Source organism: Anthonomus grandis, chromosome 19 (genome assembly GCF_022605725.1).
Source record: "Anthonomus grandis grandis chromosome 19, icAntGran1.3, whole genome shotgun sequence".
NCBI lineage: Eukaryota > Metazoa > Arthropoda > Insecta > Coleoptera > Curculionidae > Anthonomus > Anthonomus grandis.
In genome coordinates, this window is record NC_065564.1 from 11,438,283 (window position 1) to 11,461,028 (window position 22,746).

The window sequence follows — 22,746 nt, forward strand, 5'->3', positions numbered from 1 at the left end:
TTATTATTTCTGTCATTTTATTTTAGCCTATTAACAAAATTTAGAGAAACTTTTAATAATTCTGAAGTACGTTGCTATATGCTTATTTATTGACATGCGCATTAATTTTTTTTTTAAATTACCGTGTAGATCCGAAAGTAAGACGTTTAGAATATACATGCATATAAATTGTTTTCTTATTTTTTATGAGAGAATCATCCTGTAAAGTTTGTCAGTAGAGTTTCTGGATACCCGTATATAGCAAGCCAATAATCGGTTTAAGACTCTTTTATTTTTAAAATGCTCAATTGAATCATTTGATTGTACAGGAGAATTAGTTTCGGTTAAGGAAATATTTTTAATTATTTTAGCTGCTTTATATTGAACAGCCATTTGTAGGTTTTGAAATATTTGTGATATACAGAGACTTTGATTCTAGATAAGCCAAGATCATGTTGATGATCAAACGATCATGTTAGTAGTTCACCGAAGGAGGTATTGCTGCGCTTCGGCCATTTTCTACAATAAAATCTATACTGAAGGAAGTATCTCTCTAATTACAGAATGAATCATACTTCAATCATACTAAAACTTCATTTTATCATTCCCAAGTCATTCCCAATAGAGTGTTACTCATCCTGTTTGTCATCATCAGAACAAGATAAAATGTCTAAGTGCAAGGTCTCAAATAAAGAATAAATACTACGAAAATCCTCTAAGCGGGCTTTCAATTCATATCAAAGGATTGTTTTGAAACTCAACAGCCAAATTATTTATGACTTCTACACAGTTTATATAAGACTGACGCCTTTTTATTAATTTAGATGCTACTTGATAATTTGTAGAAATAATCTCAACTACGAATGGTAAGCATTAAAAACAAATTAATGTTCCAATTAATAAACGTTAACAGGAAAAGCAATTCAAAATAAATTGGAAAATTTTTAAATAGACACAGATCAAAACAACGCCGGAATAACATTAAATTTCACAAAATAAATTATTATATATTGATATGAGGTGAACTTTTATCTATTATCCATATATGAATATCCTATAATGAAAGTCCAAATATCTAAAAATAATTATATAAAAATTAATATATAAAATATAATTATAAAAAAGAACAAAAACTTTAGGTTGTGTCACACGAATACGCTGAAACTGATGGGAATTCGAAAAAATAGAATTCGGCACTAGCGTGGCAACGTTACTTGGTCGAGCGTTGCAATACAAAAAAAGGTAAACAAATATTTAGTAGAATATAAGTCTTGAAATTAATATTTTTTTTTTAAATTTTAGTATAAACTATAGACTTCAAAGCAATGATTCGATTAACCAATCGAAATAATTTTAATTTTGTACATTTTGGTTCGGTTTAAAAATACTATAATAGGTGCTTGAAGGACCAGTATGAATTAACACACATAAAAGAAAATTAGATTATAGAAAATAATTTTGTAATAGAACTTTGATAATAGAAAATTATCAAAGTTTCGTCTTTCACAAATTCATTTTAGAGAAGATTCTGAGACTTATCGTTTAAGAGCACAGATCAGAACAGACTTTGCGTATGAAGAGGAAATGCGTACCAGCCAAAGCCATCATTGATGCACGCGTTAAAAACCATTACTGGTGAAAATTACAATAAGTACAACATATTGGTGGTGATTTTAAAACTCCTTTTAATTTGGCAATTCTAAAAGCAGATTAGAATTTTTAACGCAATTTTTCTAGTAAGTTCAAATTAGAAAAAAATAAATAAATAGCAGCAATTTCTTTGTCAAAGATAGGAAAAACAGCATAAGTGACTGTGGATGGTTTAAATCAACACCATGAGAAAGCGCGCGCATCGCGAAATCAAGGTGGTTCCCAAACCTTAACCCGCGGTAATCAGGTAACATAAGTTTTGTTTGTATAAGATGTGATTAGAGTATATAAAAATAGCGAAATCAAGGTGGTTCCCAAACCTTAACCCGCGGTAATCAGGTAACATAAGTTTTGTTTGTATAAGATGTGATTAGAGTATATAAAAATATAGATAATGTGATTAGATTTAGAATCAAAACCATTCACTAATTTATTAAATATATCACATTTTTATATAAAGTAAAATATTTTTGCATAAAATAGAACAAAAAAGTTTAGTTATGATATATAGTGGGGTCGCTCTAAATTACTTGTTTTTCTACACGTTGTCCCAGTGCTTGAGTTTTCTCAAGTTCTCTGGTTCAATAAAAGTATTTTAACTATTCCTTAGTAATCTGTTTTTGAATCTGACAGACATTGGGGAAGCAGTAAAATCAAACTTTTAAAGTTCCATTGTCTTTGTTTTAGATTTAGCTCGACGTTTTGGTTAGGAACATTAAGCCCAGCACCAAGTTTACGATTAAGTTACGAGTTGGAAACTACCCCTTTTAGATGTTCTTGCAAAGAACAATAAATAATACCTAAGAACCTTAGTCTTTCGACCAACACAACCAACACACACACAGAAGAATGGCTACATTACTCCAATCATCCTGGTCAATAAAAGTGGGAATCAATAAAACCTTGTGAGAGAAGGTAGCAGCCATTATGCAACAACAATGTTGATCTCAACTGGAAAATAGAAAACATAGAGCAAGACTTTGAAGAACTTTGTGACTGCCTTCACTTGGAAGACAACTATACGAGGTATTGTATGTAGGACAAAGCCATAATGGCTTCTAGACACCAAGAACTACGTATACCAAGAAATCCTTTGTGAAGGTAGAGAGCTATACATAGACGAGACAAAGCAACCACTTAAAGTGCACCACAAAAGAGCATCGAATAGGAGAAGTTTCTAAAACAGGGATAGAATACACTTGGTTGAATACCCACAATATACATTGTATAAAAGCAAAAAAATTGTGCAATGAGCAACACTGGAGGAAAAGAAAATTCCTGAAAGAAACATATATTATGCAAAACCAAGGAATCTTCAGTCCAGTGATGTGTCCCAAACATCTGTTAGATTCCTGCTGTCAGAACACACACCTCTACATAACACATCCTATGATTGGAACCTTTGGTTGGACACTCTAATCGAAAAAATAGTAAAACTTAAAGTTTTAATCTACTCCTGAATGCTTACATCATTAGCGAAATACGTGTGGAGAGTGAAATAAAAAGTTAAGGTCAATATTAAAACTGTTTTGAGATAACACAGCTGATATATAAGCCTATAGAATAATTGTTGTTAGCCTTTAGTTGGTAACGATCGGAGATACTTCCCACCGACAGGTCGTGCTAAATTTAAAATAAATCAATGAAAGTTAGAAAGTTAAAGAAAACTAGATTTTACTATTCCTTAGCAAGTCCTTGATATTTGCAGAGCCCATCTTTCTACTTTAATTTGACAGAATCCGTTATTTGTTATTGGTTTTTCTATTTTCTTGAGTTGGTGCCATGTCCTGGAAGAAGGTTCAACGACCATTTTTATCTAGTTTTTTTTTTTATAAATTAAAGAACTATTTTGTGTAATGAGCCGGTTTGCCTGTCTCTGCCAAGGTATATTTTTTCTAATAATGGATAATCTCGTAGTAGCTGGGAATTTATTCTGTATGATGCAATCTCTTTTACGGTAACTTGGCTATCTGACATTTTTTTCCACATTTAGAGATATAATGATAGTGTTCATTTCTAAACGATAATAGGAGTGTTTCCTAGGAATGCCCATACCTCGTAAACGGCCCGTAAACTCCGGATCCGACACCTACTTATATCTTTAATCCATTTGTTCATATAAGCAGCTTGTTTTTGATATTTTTAGTTTTTGTACCGACTTAAGGACTTAACGGCACGAGATGCTGTATATAAGTATAGTGCTTACTACTTGTATCTGTCAGGTCTTTTTTACATGCCCTATTTTACTCGTCCTAGGTGCTGTCTCCAAGTTTAGAGCAACGTCAAATCCAGTACCCTTGGCTGGGATTCTAAAATCACGACTCGATCTCGATACAATCACGACTTCGAATTCGATCGCGACCCAGTCGTGACGACAAGGGTGATTCTATATTTCAATCGTCGGCTAAACTCGTTTTATTCAATTTGATTTAGGTTTCTTGGTATATATTTGTTATTTTCCCTAATATTTGACAGATGGAAGCGTCAATTGTCTTTTCTATTGATAAACAAGAGTTTTCATTTATTTTATTAATTTTTTTCGCATTCGTGTTTTTTATTTAAATATATTATTTCTTTAATTAACTTAAAATTGTCGTTTAAAACCATCACTATCCATTAAAAAATCATAATTGAATTCATGGAAAATCACAAAAACTTGTTGTGTTCATCCATTTTTGGTATGTTTAAACGTTTTAATATGGCAACATGTGTGCAATCCTTAGGACCTAGAATACCAGGGAAATTGGATCTCTCTATAAATGTTAATTTAATAATTTCTCTAATCTCTTATATTTGAAAAATTAATGAATCGGTCAGCAAGGTGATTGTCAATAATTTTAGTAATTTTATCGATCCAATGACTTGTAGTAGTTTCGCTAATTTCAAATTTAAAATCTTGTCCAATGCTTCTTTGGTAATATGTGGCATAAAATCTTGATATATGTACTAAAACTGCCCATTCAATGGTAACTCTATTTCCTCTGCCTCTATTATTAACAGAAGGTTGTGGAAAATAGGGTCGAATTAAATCTATTAGTTGTGTTTAAGAAAGCTTCTTGATATAGTAATGAAAACCTGATATCATAGATAATATATATAATTACTAAAAATGCCTGGTATGACTATTGGTAAACAATAAATGAAACAAATACGTAAAAGGATGCTGTTACATTATGCACGTATTAAAAAAGGAAGAAGCTATATCGTCTGGTGTATACGATATACCCAAGCGTGTCGTCGACATATCGTTAAAAACTAGGCAATCCGCAAGACACTCACGACTGAAAATCAGTCATAAATCAAAAGAATCAGTCATATCGAGTAATCGTGTCGAGTCGTGATTTTAGAATCCCAGCCCTTAAGTGTGCTAAAGGTAAAGTCAAATTATAACTTGGTTCATTGGTTAATTTTTGAGCTTTAAAATTTTTTCAAATTTTAAGCTTTAAATATCTTAAAAAATGCTGTAGAAGTCTCGTGGAAAATGCTTTAGCTGTATTATAGCAGACTATAATACAGTTAAAGCATCTAGATATCATTGTTTTACTCTTCATGCATGTAAAATTTGACGTTTCTAGCATCCCTTCACATAATCCGACATTCCACTAGACTTGTGTGATCTTCCCACGAAAAAAAATGTTGTTTGAAATATTTATTTTATTATGTAACAAGATGTTTAATTTTAACATTATTTCTTGGTAAATAACAATACACACGAAGGAACATAACCCAACTTTTTACCGTTGGCGGTGCGGGATGCCGCTTGTATGACCTCATAAAATATTCCCCCGAATCAACACAAGTCTAGTGGAAAGTTAAATAATGCTTTAGATTGATATAGCAATAGTGCATTAATATGTGATTGGGTAACGTAAGTAGAAGAGGCTTTTAGTTATTAAAGTACGTCACTGAAGAGTTAAAAAATTGGTAAATGTATGGGTGGCGCCATCTAACGGCTAACGAATGAACTATGACATTGAGCTGACGCTTCTCGAGAAGTTTTCTATAAAACAAACGTGGCGTTAGCTTCGACAGACAACCGCTAGATGTCACACAGTTTTTTCTCCGGATTTTTCACTTTTCTATGATTGCATGCAGCAGGAGAAGATTAGGTGAGGTTTCAAAAGATGCTGAAGGGAAGTTTTTATAATTATTTCCCTTATTCTCAGATAAGCAAATCTTAATAATTGTGATATCTTTCACTGTACTGTTATTTTGTTTGTTTTTGTTTTTTTTTTCTACAGTATACAATAAACGTAGGTTATAATAGGTTTGTCAAAAGTTTGGTAGAACCGTTGATTGAGAATATGGGAAGATGCGCAACCTTACGGGCAAAATCGTACCACTAAAAGCGGCTGGCGGATAGATGACGCAACAAGAAGCGCGCCCCGGTCTCGTTTAAAAATCTCGTGTATACTGTATCAGTTCATTGTCTGGACTCTGGAGAGCGGACGAACAGGCTTAGGAGTTTTCGCACACACCTAAATTATTAAATTTGGATTTCCTTTATTTTGCTTGTTTTTAAATAAAACTTAATAGTTAATATGTTGTCATTTAAAATAAATATTTGCGTTTATCGTGGCTGCAGTAACGTGAAGAAAAGGACAAACAATACTATAAGTTTTTTTAAGTTCCCTTTTAAAAAGCCAGAAATACTCGCTGAGTGGATAAATAATTGTGAAAACCAGGAAATATATGTTATGGATGAGGTTTTAATAAAAAATATTTTATTAATAAATGTGAAAAACATTTTAATAAAGACTACATTTATGCCTAAGTGGTGGACGAACGATGCTGCATAAGACGGCTGTTCCCAAATTTTGGAAAGGTAAGTAATCTTTAATAAGAGCATATTTTAACAGTCAGTTGTTTTTTGTGTGACACGAATTTTCATATTTGATATGGGACACTCGGTATGGTAGTACGTATTTCAATAGAAAATCATATTCAAAAAACAATGATACCCCATTTGCTAGTTTTTTGTATTATAATCATAGAAAATTTTGTTTTTTTTTTTTAATTTTAAATAGGGTGCCATGAATGAGATAAAGTCTTAATTTTCAATTAAGTAATCACGCAAAAATAGTTTTCACTGTATTTTATACAGTGAAAAATCACTTATAGAAAAAATCAATTTAGAATTGTAACGAAGAAGAAAATAGACTTATTCACGTATTTAAAAAATATGAACGTAAATCTTTAATGATATCTTTCGTTATATTTAATTTAATTCAAGTTCAATAAGTTTTAAATACGATAATTTACTTGAGGTATAATATATTTTTTTTATATACCTAGGAGCTGAGGTTTAATCTATTAATCTCTGAGCTCGTTTTTTCTTTTCAATATCCTACCTAACTTTGTTATGAATATGAAAATTAAAAACGATAAAAACAACGAGAAGCTCTACTTTTTAAATAAAAATACCGAATTTGAATAAACGTTTCAATAGTTAGTTTCATATCTTCTATTTTTTTTGGTTGAAAGTTGGAACTTATTTTCACACAAAAACACCTACGGTATGGAATAGCATTTTGGAGTTATTAGTAAACGGCTTTTTGACTCGATGTTTGTTTTTAAAAAACAAGCCATTAAATATATGTGTCATAAATCTCCACAGGACATGCAGAGCCCTATTTAAAGATACTTTCCTTGTGTTGCTTGTTTATTGTTGAGTCTGCTTGCCGAATACACAAAAAATATAAATCGTATCTTCAAAATAATGGCTCCTTAAAACATTATAATATCAGAAAAAAATACAATATTTCAATGCCTATCCCGAAAAGTGAACTAAGAATTCTCTTATTTACTTGAGCATAAAAATTTTTAATCATTTTCTAAATGTCATAAAAGTCTCTAGAAGTTCTCCTCGCTTTAAAAAGTCCTTAACGAAACTTCTTAAAAGCAAGTAATTTTATAGCATTAGAATTTTTTGAAGATAGTTAGGAATAGGCCAATAACATATAATTAGTTTTTAGTAAAGATGTAAAGGTTAGAATTTGTGATGTTACTCTAAAAAATTTTTAAGTCGTCTTGCTTTGAAATTGAAAATAAATTTTGTGTTATTATTGTTTCTACTAGTATGTTGAACCCACTATTGTGTATTGTTTTTAAATTATGTGTTAGTAATATGTCGATTAATGAGCCTATTTTATATCATAGAAGTACCATGTCAACAAGTAGGTACCATGTATTTATGAATAAAGTATGTTTTTAATTTTTTGAAATTCGAAATTGTATTTAAAAAAGAGAGAGGTATATAATATTTAATAGGGATGATTCCAATGCTACACTAGAAATTACCTCGTTGAAAAAGTAATTAAAAGGGTTATTTAAAACTGCAAGTGGCCAACATGGCGTCGACAAGAAGAAACAAAGTTGATTATGACTCTCTAAAGAAGAAACGTCGTATTTAAAAGTTAAAGATATTAACTTGTAAAGGAGAGAAAGTGCTTACAATAATGTATAAATGATTTTATTTTATAATTTTAAATAACGCCAGAAAAAAATAAAAAACCATTTTCCCAAATTTCACTTTTTCCCTAAATATTAGGAAGTATTTGGCATTTTTCAAATGTTTAGATTGAATTTATTCAACCATTATATTGCGCAACTTTCGCCTAATTAAACCATTTACTGCTCATCCTTATTTTGGACATCCTGTATAATCGCGATGAGATCCTTCATACTGTTAAACAAAATATTTGTTTTTCTTATTAACATTTTCTAGTTTTAAGTATGGTTATAAGAATTAGTAATTAAGTGTTTGCCTGTATTGCAAATTAAAATGTGGCCTTTTTTCTATGTTTTATAGTGTTGTTATAGCCTTATTCAAAACCTTTTAAATTTTGCGATTTTATTTTTATATTAATTTCAGTTAAATGTATGTATTTTTCAATATTTTTGTTCAAAAAAAGTGTACTTCACAGATCTCACTACCCTACACAGTTTTTGAGATATTGGCTGGTTTCACAAACCCGTATCACTCACCGTATCAAAAATCACATCACATTACGGGCTACTTTTTGCAAAAAATTATTGACTCTAAAAAACTATAGTACCGTATATAGATATTAAATCTATAATTATTTAATTTACTCTTTATATTTACGTGAAACCTACCTATATCCTAAAAATCTGCCCCATATATTTTGTGCATATTAGTTTTAAGTCAATTTAAAAACGTTGCACTCTTGAACACAGAATGAAGAAAGCATAATGTTGGAATTGTAACTTTTTATTTATTATTTGTTAATAAAATTTAAGTTGTAAGAGATTTCAGCACCTTCCAATACGTTACTTGACCACCTAAATTACCCTATTATATGGTGTTGTTATCCGATTTATCTAGTTATTTATACGAGATCACAGCGCATTTAAATATTGGCAATAACAAAATAAATAAAAGCGCTGTTATCATCATCGCCCTTGTCTTGTGGTCAGAATAATTTATTCATTTATTAAATACTTTTGTCATATATTTTGAAATAACGCCAGAAAAAAATTAAAATGATTTTGCCAAATTTAAGTTTTTTGCAAAATTTAGGAAGTATTTGGATTTTATTATAAAAGGAAACTATATTGCTTAACTTTCCGCTAATTATACCACCTCTATTGACGTCCTGTATAACCGTGACGCGAGGTCTTTAAAGAAAATGTTTGGTTTTTTTTTTGTTACTAGTTATCTTTTTATAGTTTTAAGCATAGTTGTAAAAATGTTTGTTTTTTTTGTTACTAGGTATCTTCTTATAGTTTTAAGTATAGTTGTAACAACTGGTAATTGAGAATTTTCCTGTGTCGCTTAAAACTTAAAATGTGGCCTATTTTCTATTCTTATTAATATCCTCACTCACAACCCCTTACTTTACAGTTCTCACTACGCTGCACAATTTTTCAGATATTGAATCACATGACAAAATGGGTTACTTTTTACAAAAAATTATTGATCAAGAAGTCATTTTACCATCGGTATTAAGTCTTATGAATTATTTCAATTATTCTTTATAATATTTACGTGAAACCTACTTATATCTTAAAATTTGTTCCACATATGTTTTGTATATTAGTTTTTAGTTAATTAAGTGCAACAGGCTTTTTATTTAAAAACTTGATCCTCTTGAACACAAAATGGAGAAAACGTAATGTTTCTTGTTGGAATTATAACTTGTATTAAACTTTGTGGTAATTTTGTAAAAATAGCTTTTTATATATACTTTTGTATTAATTTTTGTCTCAAAAACATATTTTGGTAATTATTTGTTTATAAAATTTAACTTTTAAGAAATTTCAATATGCCTCCACCCTTAAGTACACCACTTATCACTTGACCACCACATAAATGACACCGTGTTGTATGTTAAAAAAAAAAATAAAAACATAGTTGGCAGCATCATCCCATGTCTTAAAAAAATATCCAACACGGCCGCGAAACCGGATATTCCAGCGTCGGTGAAAACCTGACTCAAAGAAGCCAAAAGCCAAGTCCACGCAGCTAAAATAAATCGTTCCTAGATTTGACGCTTCGCGGCAGCACCACACGGTGCACGAAACTGAACGGCAATCCGATAGTCGACCGGGTACACTTTTTAACACAGGATTGCGTATCTTCCCAAATATTCAATCAACGCTAGAACCACAAATTGATGGAGGGTTAAGGACTCATGTTTTACTAAAGAGATGCCGGGAGGCGTATATTGCTGTCGTTGCTTTCTTAGTAGTTTTTTCTATATGTCAGTTTTAAGTTGCTGGTCAAGAACGATACCAAAATATTAGACTTCTACTAAAAGCCCTACCGTTTTCCCTATTGACATTTATTTAGTGTCAGCACCATGTACTGATAAGGATAAGTGCTCTTTGCTTCCGTGTTGAGATAACATTGTCGTTCTTACTTCTTAATATTATAACCAGGTCGGCCGCAAAGCCTCGAACATTAAGACTTCAGACAATCGACAACTAGGGAGCAGCGCCGGAGTTATAGTTATATACATCTTTTAATAATTCTGCAAATTACAATTACTTAACATAAATTTATTTTATCTTGTAGTCATTCCTCTTTTTTATCTATCGCCATTTTTTTGCTTTCAATGTCTTTTTAATATGACGTAGGAGATTATCTATTATTTGGCTTTTTAAAGAGAATATAATTTTTATTGTTCCTAAAAAAAATTGCTACTTGTGAATATTAATACATAAGTATTATACCTTATACAATGTGTTATAACCTGCGGTGCAAATATTTTAAGAGCGTATTGTTATAGTCACAATAAGACTTGCCCTTAAATGCACCCCTTCAGAGCTACAGCCTGCACAAATTGCTTAAAGAAAATCAAATATTTGAAACAAATCTTCTGAAATTTTGCAAGTCTCGGTTTTTTAGGTGCTTTTGACATTTTTCGTCCCAAAAATTATAAAAAAAACAATTTTAGGAGATGATTCAGAGCCGCTTAGCCTTATAAAGGTCCATATCTTATGTTTCCGATAAGAGATTTAAAATTCTAGCACATTATCTAGTTAGCCATGAACAAATTTAAAATTGTAATTTTTTATCTATTATTCTATACAATTAAGCATTTTTGAGAAAATCGCCGGTAATTCAAAGCGTAGCATTATTAAACCCGATTAAACTGTCAAATTAGAAAAAATTCAGTTGGCCGTGACTGCTTTAATTTTTATTTATGTTATAATATCTAATTATTAAACTAAAACGTATTACTATTAAAAATATATTAAACTTAATTTATTATAGAAAATGCTAGAAATAACCTACTACTGCTGCGATACAACCTTGTATTTTCCTTCACATAAGCTCTCTTACCTGCCCCGTACGTGAATTAGGCCTTTCAGATGTCCCTGTTAAAAAAAAAATAAGCGCCTAGATAGAAATATCCGAGAAGCGTGGAGGCTAGAAAAGATATTGGAAGCGCTCGACCAATCCATCCATTGGGTAATGTCTAAAAAATTGCGCACTGTTATCCAAACATGAAAGAGACACATTTTGCAGTAAGCCATGTAAGTCGCTTTGTAGAAAGTCTAAGTAAATATCACTTATCATTTAAACTTCGCGGAAAACAGAAGGGACGAACTATTTCATCTTCATTTATTCCTGCCCATAAGTTTAGACTAAATTGTTGCTATTGATGTAATTGTCTGATTTCGTTGGATTTTCGAATGCCCCAGCATGTACATTGGAAAAATTTTAATAATAAAAATTTAAACTTAAATTGAGCTTCGCTTGTGAAAAAGATACGGTATAAAAATTAGAATTTCTCGTGGACATGCGAAGTGCCCAGTGCGAAAATTCCAAATATAGCGGGAAACCCTAAGGTAGCAAACCTTGGATCCATTGGATCTGATAAAGATACAAGATATCTTGATCAAAACCCATTAGATCCTTACATGACAAATCTCATGCTATTTGTCTAGTACTTTAGCACTATAAGGCTAGGATGGTCATAGATGGCTCTGTCGCTGAGTTGCGGACTTTTCGTGGTCTGCCGGCATTGCCTCAAGTAGTCTGAAATCTTTCAAATTCGCAGAGATGCTGATGAGGATTTGTAAGAGATCGCTTATTAGGGACACATCGATTAGAAAAGATTAGAAAATCTTATTAACTACACCCTTTCTATTGCGCACCACTATCCGCCAGACCATAAACAAAATGAATATCAGCAAGATGTTCAAACAAATATCGTTCATTTTCCATTTTAATCTTAATAAACAGAAAATTTACAGTAAAACGAAAAACTCAACTATTTTTAACTACATCGAAGTGACAAGAGGTAAAAACTGTAAGTATTTACATAATGCCAAAAAAGTTATTAAACAGAAATATAAATTAAAGCAATCATAGCCCATTTCGTTTTTTTTAATTTGAGAGTTTAATCGGCTCCCCTTTCGTTTAACAGCGGTTTTTTTGAAAATGAGTATAGATAAGATGCTAGAGATTAAAATTTTAGATTGTTTCAAGGCTAACTAGAATTTCTTATCGAAAAAATAAAATGTCGTCAGGTAGATATACCATTTTTAGGACGGAAATGAAGAGCACCAAAAAAACATAGATCTGCAAAATTTCTGGAGATTTGATGCATAACTGTAGCCACGGTTGCAAATAATCGATTTCTTCAAGAAATTTGCGCGGGCTGTAGCTTTGAGGAAAGGCATTTTTGAATATATGTTTATAGAAAAAAAAGTCTTTTAATTCCAGCAATACGTTGTTAAAATACTTGCACGGAATTTTAAAACACCCTGTGAAATAAATATAATAATTAATAAAGATTTTTTTTTTACTTTGCCTATTTTTTTTTATTTACCTGTTCAGAGATTTATTATAGATGTTTTTCGCTTCTGTTATATTCAGTTTGTAAGTTGAACTGTTGTACTTTGTTACTGTCGCTACCAACTGAAGTTTTCCTTCTATTAGCTGAAACCCGATTCCTGAAAAAAGAAAAGTTGATCCTTTATTGTAAGAATATATATATATTCTTTTTTTTTAACATAATGCAAGAAAAGTAGAAAAATTTCGTTTAATCGCCCAACTTTTTTATTTCAAAAGTTGTAAGAAAATGAGTAAAGAATTGAATGGCAAAAAACCGAAGACGAGACGTTTTTATTTTAGAGGCGAACTCCACCGCTTCCACTTCCTACAACTGTAAAAAAGGCGAGGGCGGTAATCTAAGTAGAATTTTAAGTGTTTTGCTTATTTATACTATATCTTGTCCTAAAATCGTTAATAAAATTAAAAAAATAAAAATTGCCGAATACTCTAAAATGACACGAAGATACTAAAAACTTCATTTATTAATTATATAATTTTATATTCATATCCTTAATAGACCTAGGGACGCAGTGGAGAAACACACGGGGCCCCACTCACAACAAACCTATATTCGTAACACAATGCACAATTATACCGGGTGGTGCGTCGCCGAGCGGAACATAGGAAATCCCATGTAAATTTTAAGGAGGTCAATTATTGGCTTCCCTGTACATATAACGTGTAAGACACGTTAACATTACTTTTTTATCTAAACTTTTATTTAATATAACGATGAAGTTACACCAATAACAATTATTATTATCGATTATTAAAAAAATAATTTTATCATACTTAGAATTAAATTAAACCAATAGCAGTATCTGAAATATTTTTCAATTTATTTTCCAATCAAGCCTATATCTGGTCTATTTCAACCATTAAACCTATTGTTAGTAAATTCGAGTCCAAAGACATTGCAATAAATAATTGTAAATGTTTAACTCAGAAGATCGAAAATAGATCCGAAAAAAGAGAACAGAATTCTTAATATTTTACCAAGTGTGGAAAAATAAAATAAAATACAATAACTTTTTTTAAAATAATAGAGAATTACATAAAAACATCAATTAATCAAATGTTGAAACAACCCCCCATTAACAACTATCAATAATATCCTAACCGATCATATCCCAATAAAATATCCCAACCGATATTGGGAAATTTCATTACATTCTAACGAAATTGCGTTTTGTAACTGGTTTAGATTCTCAAATTTTACACTTTTATAAATTACACTTTTTAAATGACCCCACAAAAAGAAGTCATTCGATGAAAGATCAGGTGACCTGGCTGGCCAAAGTATCCGGTAACGTAGACCAATAATATTGCCGTTAAAAGCATTTTCCAAGCACTCTCTAACCTTACGGGCATCATGGGCCGGGCAACCATCCATTTGGTACCAGATCATTTGATCTTCCTGAATAACTTCTTCCAAGGCGGGTCCAATTTGATTTTGAAATGTCCAAATAGGTTTCAGCTGTTAGGTTATAGTCCATAAAAAAAGGGTCCAATGATATGGTCTCCGATAATTCCCACGAATACATTTGTTTTTTGGAGATATTGTGTCCGAGTATGAAATAAGCGATGTTCATTTTCTTGGCTCCAATACCGGCAATTCTGAACATTTGGTTCATTGTTGAGGGTAAATGTACATTTATCGGTAAAACTAATATTTCTTAAAAAATTCCTATCATTATTTGCTCTTTTTTAATAGTTGAAATGAACGGAATGGGCTTGGTGGGGAAATAAACTAAAAACATTTCGGATACTGCTCTAAAACTGTTTCCCGCATAATGCCACTTAATTATGGCTATTTTTTCGTCGATTAAATAATTCATACTTGTTTTCAAATATTGACTGTCACTGATTTATTGACACTTTTCCTCACGTCAGTGACAATATTCATTTTACTGGTGCCTGTTTCGTTTTACCTGAACCAAAAATTTGCTAATTTTGCAATTACATTTAATTGAATAAATCAAGATTCGCTTATTAAAATTTTTTGAAACTTTGCACAAGGGTTTGCTAGATTGGTCTCTTCAAAAAGTTATCTTAGTATATTTTTTCTATAAAATGTACAGGGAAGCCTATTGACCCCCTTAGAATTAACATGGGTTTTCCTATGTTCCGTTCGGCGACGCACCACCATCAAAACATTATTCAAAAGTCGCATTAATAGTCTGCGCAATATAAATTTATAATATTAATTTGATTACATTAAAAAAACAATTTTTAATATATCATGCATATGTACATAAACAAAAAATCTCGAATTTAGATTTTCTATAATATTTTTTTTAAGGTTTTTATGTTGACACTAGCTACGCTTACAACGCGTGTACCGAATATTTAATACTTGGATCAAATGACGTCATGAGGACTATTTTTTCGGTGTAAATGGCAGCGCACTAAAATTTGATATCCGAATGCTTCCCAAACAGGGTAGATTAAATTTTTTTTCAGTGTAAACGCCTAGGACTTATTTTGAAGTACCAAAATGACAAGTTTGACATTTTATTGGATGTTAGGTTAGGAGGTTTAAATTTTTTTATACAAAAATAAACAAAACTAAAGAAGAAGACGAAGAGAAGGGCAAGGGTAAGCGTTAAAAAAATTATTAGTTTATTTTTATTATTTTTAAACAACAATAAAACTTATAAAGATTTAGAAGTTATGTCCTATAATTCTTCGTCTAAACTGATAAACTCACTTCAACTGAAATTTTGATCCTAGAGATAATCCTGCACTAATTTAACCCTCAAAATCAGTACTTGTAAACAGGGCTATACTAAATAAAAATGGTCTATTATTTGATTCATGGACCTAATATTTTCGCGCGTTGTAAACGTAGCTACTGGGGGGGAAACATTGGCTGTAGAGGCCGAAAATGCTCTACAGTCAACGGATATATCAAATAAGAACATTTTAAGAGCAAGAATAATTTCCTTTTTAAATCAAAATTGTTTCCTTAACAATAAACAGAGAATAAATCAAAACAACAACAAAATATTAAGATCTATAAAAAAGAAAATGAGGGACAACGATATAGTTTTCATAAAAGCCGATAAGGGATCTTGCTTACTTGCCTTAAAAAGAGACTATTACATAAATAAAGTAATGGATTTTCTAAACACAGAAAACTTTGAAAAGGTCGACAGAGATCCGACAGGTCCATTCTTTAATAAATTAAAAAAAGTCTTAGACATGACCTTGGTAACCTTAGAATATTTTAATTCCACAAAACAAAAACTATATCCCATGAACTTTAAAACACCTCTATTATATGGGTTGCCAAAAGTCCATAAAACTAGCATGCCAAATAGACCTGTGGTTTCCTTTGTTGACTCCTCTTGTTACCAGTTATCATCTTGGCTTAACATCGTTCTTAAAAATGTCTCAAACTTCAAAACGCCATAATCTGTAACAAATTCAGTAATATTTGCCAAAAGCATTCAGAATGTTCATGTTCCAGATACAGCCCAGCTTATATCGCTAGACGTGAAAAACTTATTTCCAAGCATTCCACCCGCTGATTGTCTGGTCTTAGTCAAAGATCTTCTCAGGGGGAAACTTGATTCACTCTTGGTGGACAATCTACTTTTGCTCTTTTCTACTGTGTTAGACAATTTTTTTTCCAATTTAACAACCGTTTTTTCAAACAAAAAGAAGGCCTAGCAATGGGCTCTTGTTTATCGCCATTTCTTAGTGAAGTATTTCTTAGCAACTTAGAAACAAAAATAATGAGCAGTAATTTTAAAAATAACATCAACTTTTATAAACGTTATGTGGATGATATATGTTTGATTTGGAATAGAAGTGAGGTAGAGCTTACAAATTTCCACAATTATGTCAACTCTCTTCACTCTAAAATTGAGTTCACAATCGAACGGGAACAGAACAACACCTTGCCATTCTTAGATTTATTACTTAAGAGGGAAAGAAATAAGATATCCTTTGAAATATTTCGTAAACAAGCAACAACAGATAATATTATACAGTATAATTCAACATCACCGTCCTCACATAAATTTGCTGCTTTCCATTCTTTATTTTACAGACTTTTTAACATCCCACTTTCTCGTGAAGCTTTTAAAAAAGAATTCCTTACCATTAAACAACTAGCAGTCAGTAACTTTTTCCCTCTTAGATTAGATGTAAAGAGTGCCCTGCAGTGTACGTCGGCCTGTCTGGTAGGAAGATTTCTACTAGGATTAGTGAACACAAGGCCCAATATAATAAATTTAAAAATACCGAAATCACATCAGCTTTTGCTAATCACCTCCTCGACTCCAAACATAATTTTCCTGACAGCCAAAATATAAAAATACTGCATCAATGCAACAAAAGTAAAAAACTAGGCTTGTTGGAGACAATGGAGATTAGTAAAGCTTTTAAAGGCCCATATCTGTCCTGTGTTAATGAAAGATTTGATTTTGATGGCCACCTAGTTTTTAATAACCTTAAGTGGTTCTAGACTCTTAAATGATGGTTAGATTTCTAAAATGTATAAAGTGATTTGATTGTTTAGTTGAGTTCTTTGTACATAGATAGTGCCACTTTATTGTAAGCTTTGTTTACTTATATGTCAGGTGTTTTGTGTATGTTATGGTAAGTTTTTGTTGAATTCTCCTTTTCTTTGGGTTACATAATTTTAATTATTGTTTAGGTCTGATGATGCTCTAGTCGAGCGAAACATGTAACCTTCGTAATTTTATTAAATATATTTGTGATGCTGTAGATTTCGTGTTTTTTACCTTTTATAAAAGTAGCTACTGAGGAGGTACAGTACCTTGGAGCCTATTTTGACAAACAGAATTCATTTGTCTATCACTTAAAAACGCAAATAAGCCAATGTTACAGAATTGTTCATTGGCTTATTTGCGTTTTTAAGTGTGTGTGTTTTATAGGCCTTCTTAAACCACAAGAGCAAAGTGTTGGATAATAAAGTCCACGTCCACCTAAATAATAAAGACCACTCGATGTTAAATCGCACAGCCAAGCTCTATTTTACTCTGACGTCGTATGTGCAGCGTGGCAGCTTTCAAATTTTCATACGTTAACATGTTATAATAATACCTAATCAAATATATTAATCCTTAGATAGATCCCTATTTTATTCATAGATGCATTTGTTTTGGTTTGACATTGTTTGGTGTTCTTAAAGGTAAACACAGGTTTTCTTTAAAATATACCTACTGTTAAATGCTGTAAATGTTGTACACATTGAGATAGTTTGATTAATACATTTTCCTACATACTATTTATTTACTTGAAGCTATATTTACTTAAGGTAAAATTAAAATCCTTCAGTCTCCCTCCACTTATTTATTAAACATTTAGTTAGCTTAAAATTCCCTACATGTTTCGGACACAGTGATGTCCATCATCAGGGGGTACTAAAAGGAAATAGTTCTGAATAAAAGACAAACAGACACAGAAAAAACTTAAAAAATTAATATAAGATACACTTACAAGGGCTTAACATTGGTAACAGGCACACGCCCCAGGGTTTGATTACATATCAAAAACCTTCTATTTATTACTATTGTTTTCAATTTTAATTTTTTATTTTTATTTGTTTACATTCTGTTGTTGACAAGCACTGTAGGTGATATCTATGGGAGAAGCTCTAAAAGTGCCATGGTATCTAATAGTGTGTTACTACAATTATTTTTTTTTGGTAAAAGCAAGAGGAAAGTAGAAGGTTTATAGAGAACATATTACATGACGCGGTTAACATAATAACTCGTACGCTGTGGAGAAGGAAAGCAACGGTAAGTACTATATAAAAGTAATCGTAAAGGGTAAGAACGATGTATTAAGAGACTATGAAGAGTTGAAAAAGTGAGTACAAGATTGATGTACTTGATTATTAACACAGTAACGGTGAGTGTTTTGTGTAGCTTTATTTATTTCGAGTATTTCCAACAGATCAAGTTTGTTGCTTTTCCGACAGCAACGTAAAAGCTTTAAGTCAATAGCTGGATTAAAACTGTGGTTGTTAGTATAAACATGTCTTGCAAAGTTAGATTTGATGCTTGCAGGGCAAATATTTCGGTTCTTGCTCTTCTCAATCTTCCTACAATGTTCATTGATACGTGTAGAAAACCTTCTACTGGTCTGTCCAATGTAAAATGGATTGCAATTCTCACACGACCACCCTATCCGATAGACTCCTGATTTTTGTTCTGGCGGGATTTTGTCCTTACAGTTGATAACAAAGGATCTTAATGTATGTTTAGTTTAAAAGCTAATATTGATGTTATGTGAATTAAATATATTTTTGATTTGGTATGGAACCCCAAAAGGGGATTGGATAATATTTTTGATCGTCTGATTATTTGATTATCAGTTTTTTATTTAAATGCTTATTTAAATGTTTGAAATAAATTTTATTGATTAATTTTAAGGGAAAATGGTTGCTAGAAGCTATTTATTTCACAATATTTAACTCTGTGTTAAAGTCAGCTTTATCTAGGGGAATCGAGAAAAGTCTAAATAAGTTGAAATGGAAAGCTGCGAATTTCTGGCTATTAGGGTGATTTGAGTTATAAGGGATGGTACTGTCAGTGGATATAGGCTTACGGAATATTGAAAATTTGATCTTATTGTTTATACGTGGTAGTTTAAGATCTAAAAATGTTAAAGATTCGTTGATTTCATAATGCATGAGTGTAAAGAGTTTAAGAGCGTAATAAAATTTTGAAGGTCAGAGGGGCTACCCTTAAAAAAGGTAAAAATATCATCCACATATCGTTTGATAAAGAAAATGTGTTGAAAGAGGGGACTATTTTTTATTTTATTTTCCAAGTCTGACATAAACAATTCAGCTAAAAGAGGGGACAGGCTAGAACCCATTGCACCTGAGCTTTGTTTGTAGTATTTATAGTTAAATTAAATTATTTAATTAAATTAAATTAATTTAACACACCATCAGATACCATGGCACTTTTAGAACTTCTCTCATAGATGTCACCTACAGTGCTTGTCAACAACAGAATGTAAACAAATAAAAATAAAAAATTAAAATTGAAAACAATAGTAATAAATAGAGGGTTTTTGATATATAATTAAACCCTGGGGCGTGTGCCTGTTACCAATTTTAAACCTTTGTAAGTGTACCTTATATTAATTTTATAGGTTTTTTTTGTGTGTTTGCTTTTTATTCATAACTATTTCCTTATACTAGTACCTCCTAGTACCCCCTGATGATGAATACCACTGTGTCCGAAACATGTAAGGAATTTTAAGCTAACTAAATGTTTAATAAATAAGTGGAGGGAGACTGAAGGATTTTCATTTTACCTTAACCTAAGACTCCACTGCAAGTATGAACTATTTCTTCACTATATTTACTTGTTTACCTTAAATATTTTATTTGGTATTTTGTTGACTTTACTCAAGCCACAAAATGATAACATCGGCAACATAGCTTTAAGATCTGTTTTAATTTCAGTTCTCACGGGACTATATGGGGATCGTTTGAATTCCTCTTTGAGTTTTTAAGTGAAATTTCGGAAAGGAAAGTGAATGTAATTTTTATTAAGAACTTCTTAGTGAGAAGTCTTAGTAGTTAAGAGTCTTAGTAACATCTCCCAGCCAGTTTCGGTGTGTTATATACTAAAGAAACAGTGACAAATTTTTATAAAAACAAACACCTTGTTTGTAAACAGAAAAAGGTGAAGCCGGCCCGCTTTTTAAGTAAGTCATTGTGCTATTTATCGATTTTAAAGTATATATTACATATCACTTTATTATGATTTTTATGTTGTGCTTTTATCTGTGTGATTTGGGATTTTTTGTGAATATCTTGTGTTCCACTAAAACTAGAAACTTATGCCTAAAAAACAAGGTTAATGCTTTATTCACATCAAAAAATTTAGGTTTTGTTTTATTTATAAACATATTTTGAGAAAATTTTGGAATGAATGAAAAGATTTGGAATGTAAAAATTTTTGGGGATACAAAACCATATTTCTATACTTTAAACTTGAATAATGCTTGGATAAATATTATTAATAAACTATTATCAATAGATAGCGACCTACATGTTACGACCTAAAGTCTTTTTAAAAAACAATGAGTTGTCCCAAAATTACCTAAAATGGATTTTACCTTTCGAATTGAAATTAAGTAGGTGGTCTCAACTCAAAAATCTATCAACTAGGTATAAGTCTTCCGATTATTGTGATCTTAATAAACCATACTGAAAAGATCTAGAGGTTTTTCCTAAACCTTTTTTTTCCTACTACCCTATAGCAGCCTCACTCTAGGTTTTATAGGTTTAAGACAGGTGGCTTGGTCGTAGTAGGTTAAGCAATAAGAGACTACTGGGAGTAAAACTCAATACTGTTTTATTCATAAAAATTAACAACTATTTATATCAATCTTAAGATAACAATTCGTGGTAATTATAAAAATCAAGATGAGCAACGTAATCATAATTTCAACTATTTGCCAATTACGACCTTGCGAACTTATAACAAACGTGAGCTTAAAATCCATCGCAAACACCTTGACCAACTAACATAAACAATTTTATATTATTATGCATGGATACTTAAAGCTATCAAAAAATGTAAAATACTAAAAAATGCTATAATATTCTTCATATCTAGAGAAGTTTTATGACTTTACTAACCAAAGTTCAGATTTCTTAAAACAGGCGTTAAATTTATTGGAAAGTTCTGATTCATACCACTTAGAGGGTGAAAAAGATAGTAACATTTGTAATCGAGTAATACTTTTACTTGTTTAAAAAAAAAACGTTATTGCCCATCAACTATAGTAATGTCTTTTATGTTATATATTATATCCCCTTGTGCATATGAAATGCTTCGAGATTACTTTAAGCTACCCATCAAGAGGTACCTATACTCAACAGTATCTTTTTTCTAGCTTTGATGTGTCATCATTCTGACTTAAATAAAACTAATGAAAGAAACTATGGAAGCAACAAGCTGCTTCAACAACGTGCATGGTATTATCAACGGTAGGTTTGTGAAAAATTCGCTATTTCTGATCCAAAATAAAACATTTTCGACAACACGTCGTGCACGACAAAGACGATAAATAAAGTTTTTTTTTTCTAGGTTCATGTATGGCCGTGGCTCTCGGAAAAGGGCGCATCAAATACGGTTTTAAAGCAAACCCTTCATCACCTATTAAAACGTGTGGTACAAGTTCTTCTGTACCAGGAAGATATTTTGGTAGTATCAATGATTTGTCAGTAAGAAATTCACGGTAGTGTAGCGGGGTTCGTTACGTACTTGACGTAAGTCCACCCTCTAACTTTTGACGTCGCAGGGTATCCGTCAACCCCCCTCACTATTTCTTTGTACAGTTATAGGAGAAAAGTTGACAAAAATGCCTCGGGCGCCACTCTAAGTAATTAAAGGATCTTAGGGTCCCCTCTAGCCTCTCGGGTAAGCCTTTAAACAGTGGAGAAATCAGGTAGATATTAAAAGTAGACTGTCCGGTTATAATGAGATCTTATTACTATTTATCTTTATTATTACAGATACAGTAACAGGTTTGGTTGCTTAAAAATAAATGAACAAATGTGTCCATAAAATCTAACAATCCCCCATTACCAATTTCTATGAATTAGGCACAGGCAGTTATTTGGGAAAATGTACCGAAAAATTCGGCACGCAAAACAATATGATTTAAAGAACGGGGTTATGATGCTTTTGTATAAGAGGTTACGGATGACATTTGTGAAGCAAAGCTGGTAACTCAACACCAATCAAGCGAAGAATCAATATGTCAACATTTACTCCTGCTCTGTTAATATACGGATAGTA

General features: G+C 31.4%; 1 protein-coding gene across 3 annotated transcripts in view; it reads right to left on the bottom strand.

Annotated features, from left to right (window-relative positions):
* Positions 1-22,746, bottom strand: part of LOC126747251 (uncharacterized) — a 63,438-nt gene that overhangs the window by 6,242 nt on the left and 34,450 nt on the right. For all 3 annotated transcript variants that reach the window (XM_050455775.1, XM_050455774.1, XM_050455776.1), the window contains one exon: positions 12,936-13,059. In XM_050455775.1, coding sequence (XP_050311732.1) covers positions 12,936-13,059 — 124 coding nt within the window. The remainder of the gene's footprint in view (positions 1-12,935; positions 13,060-22,746) is intronic.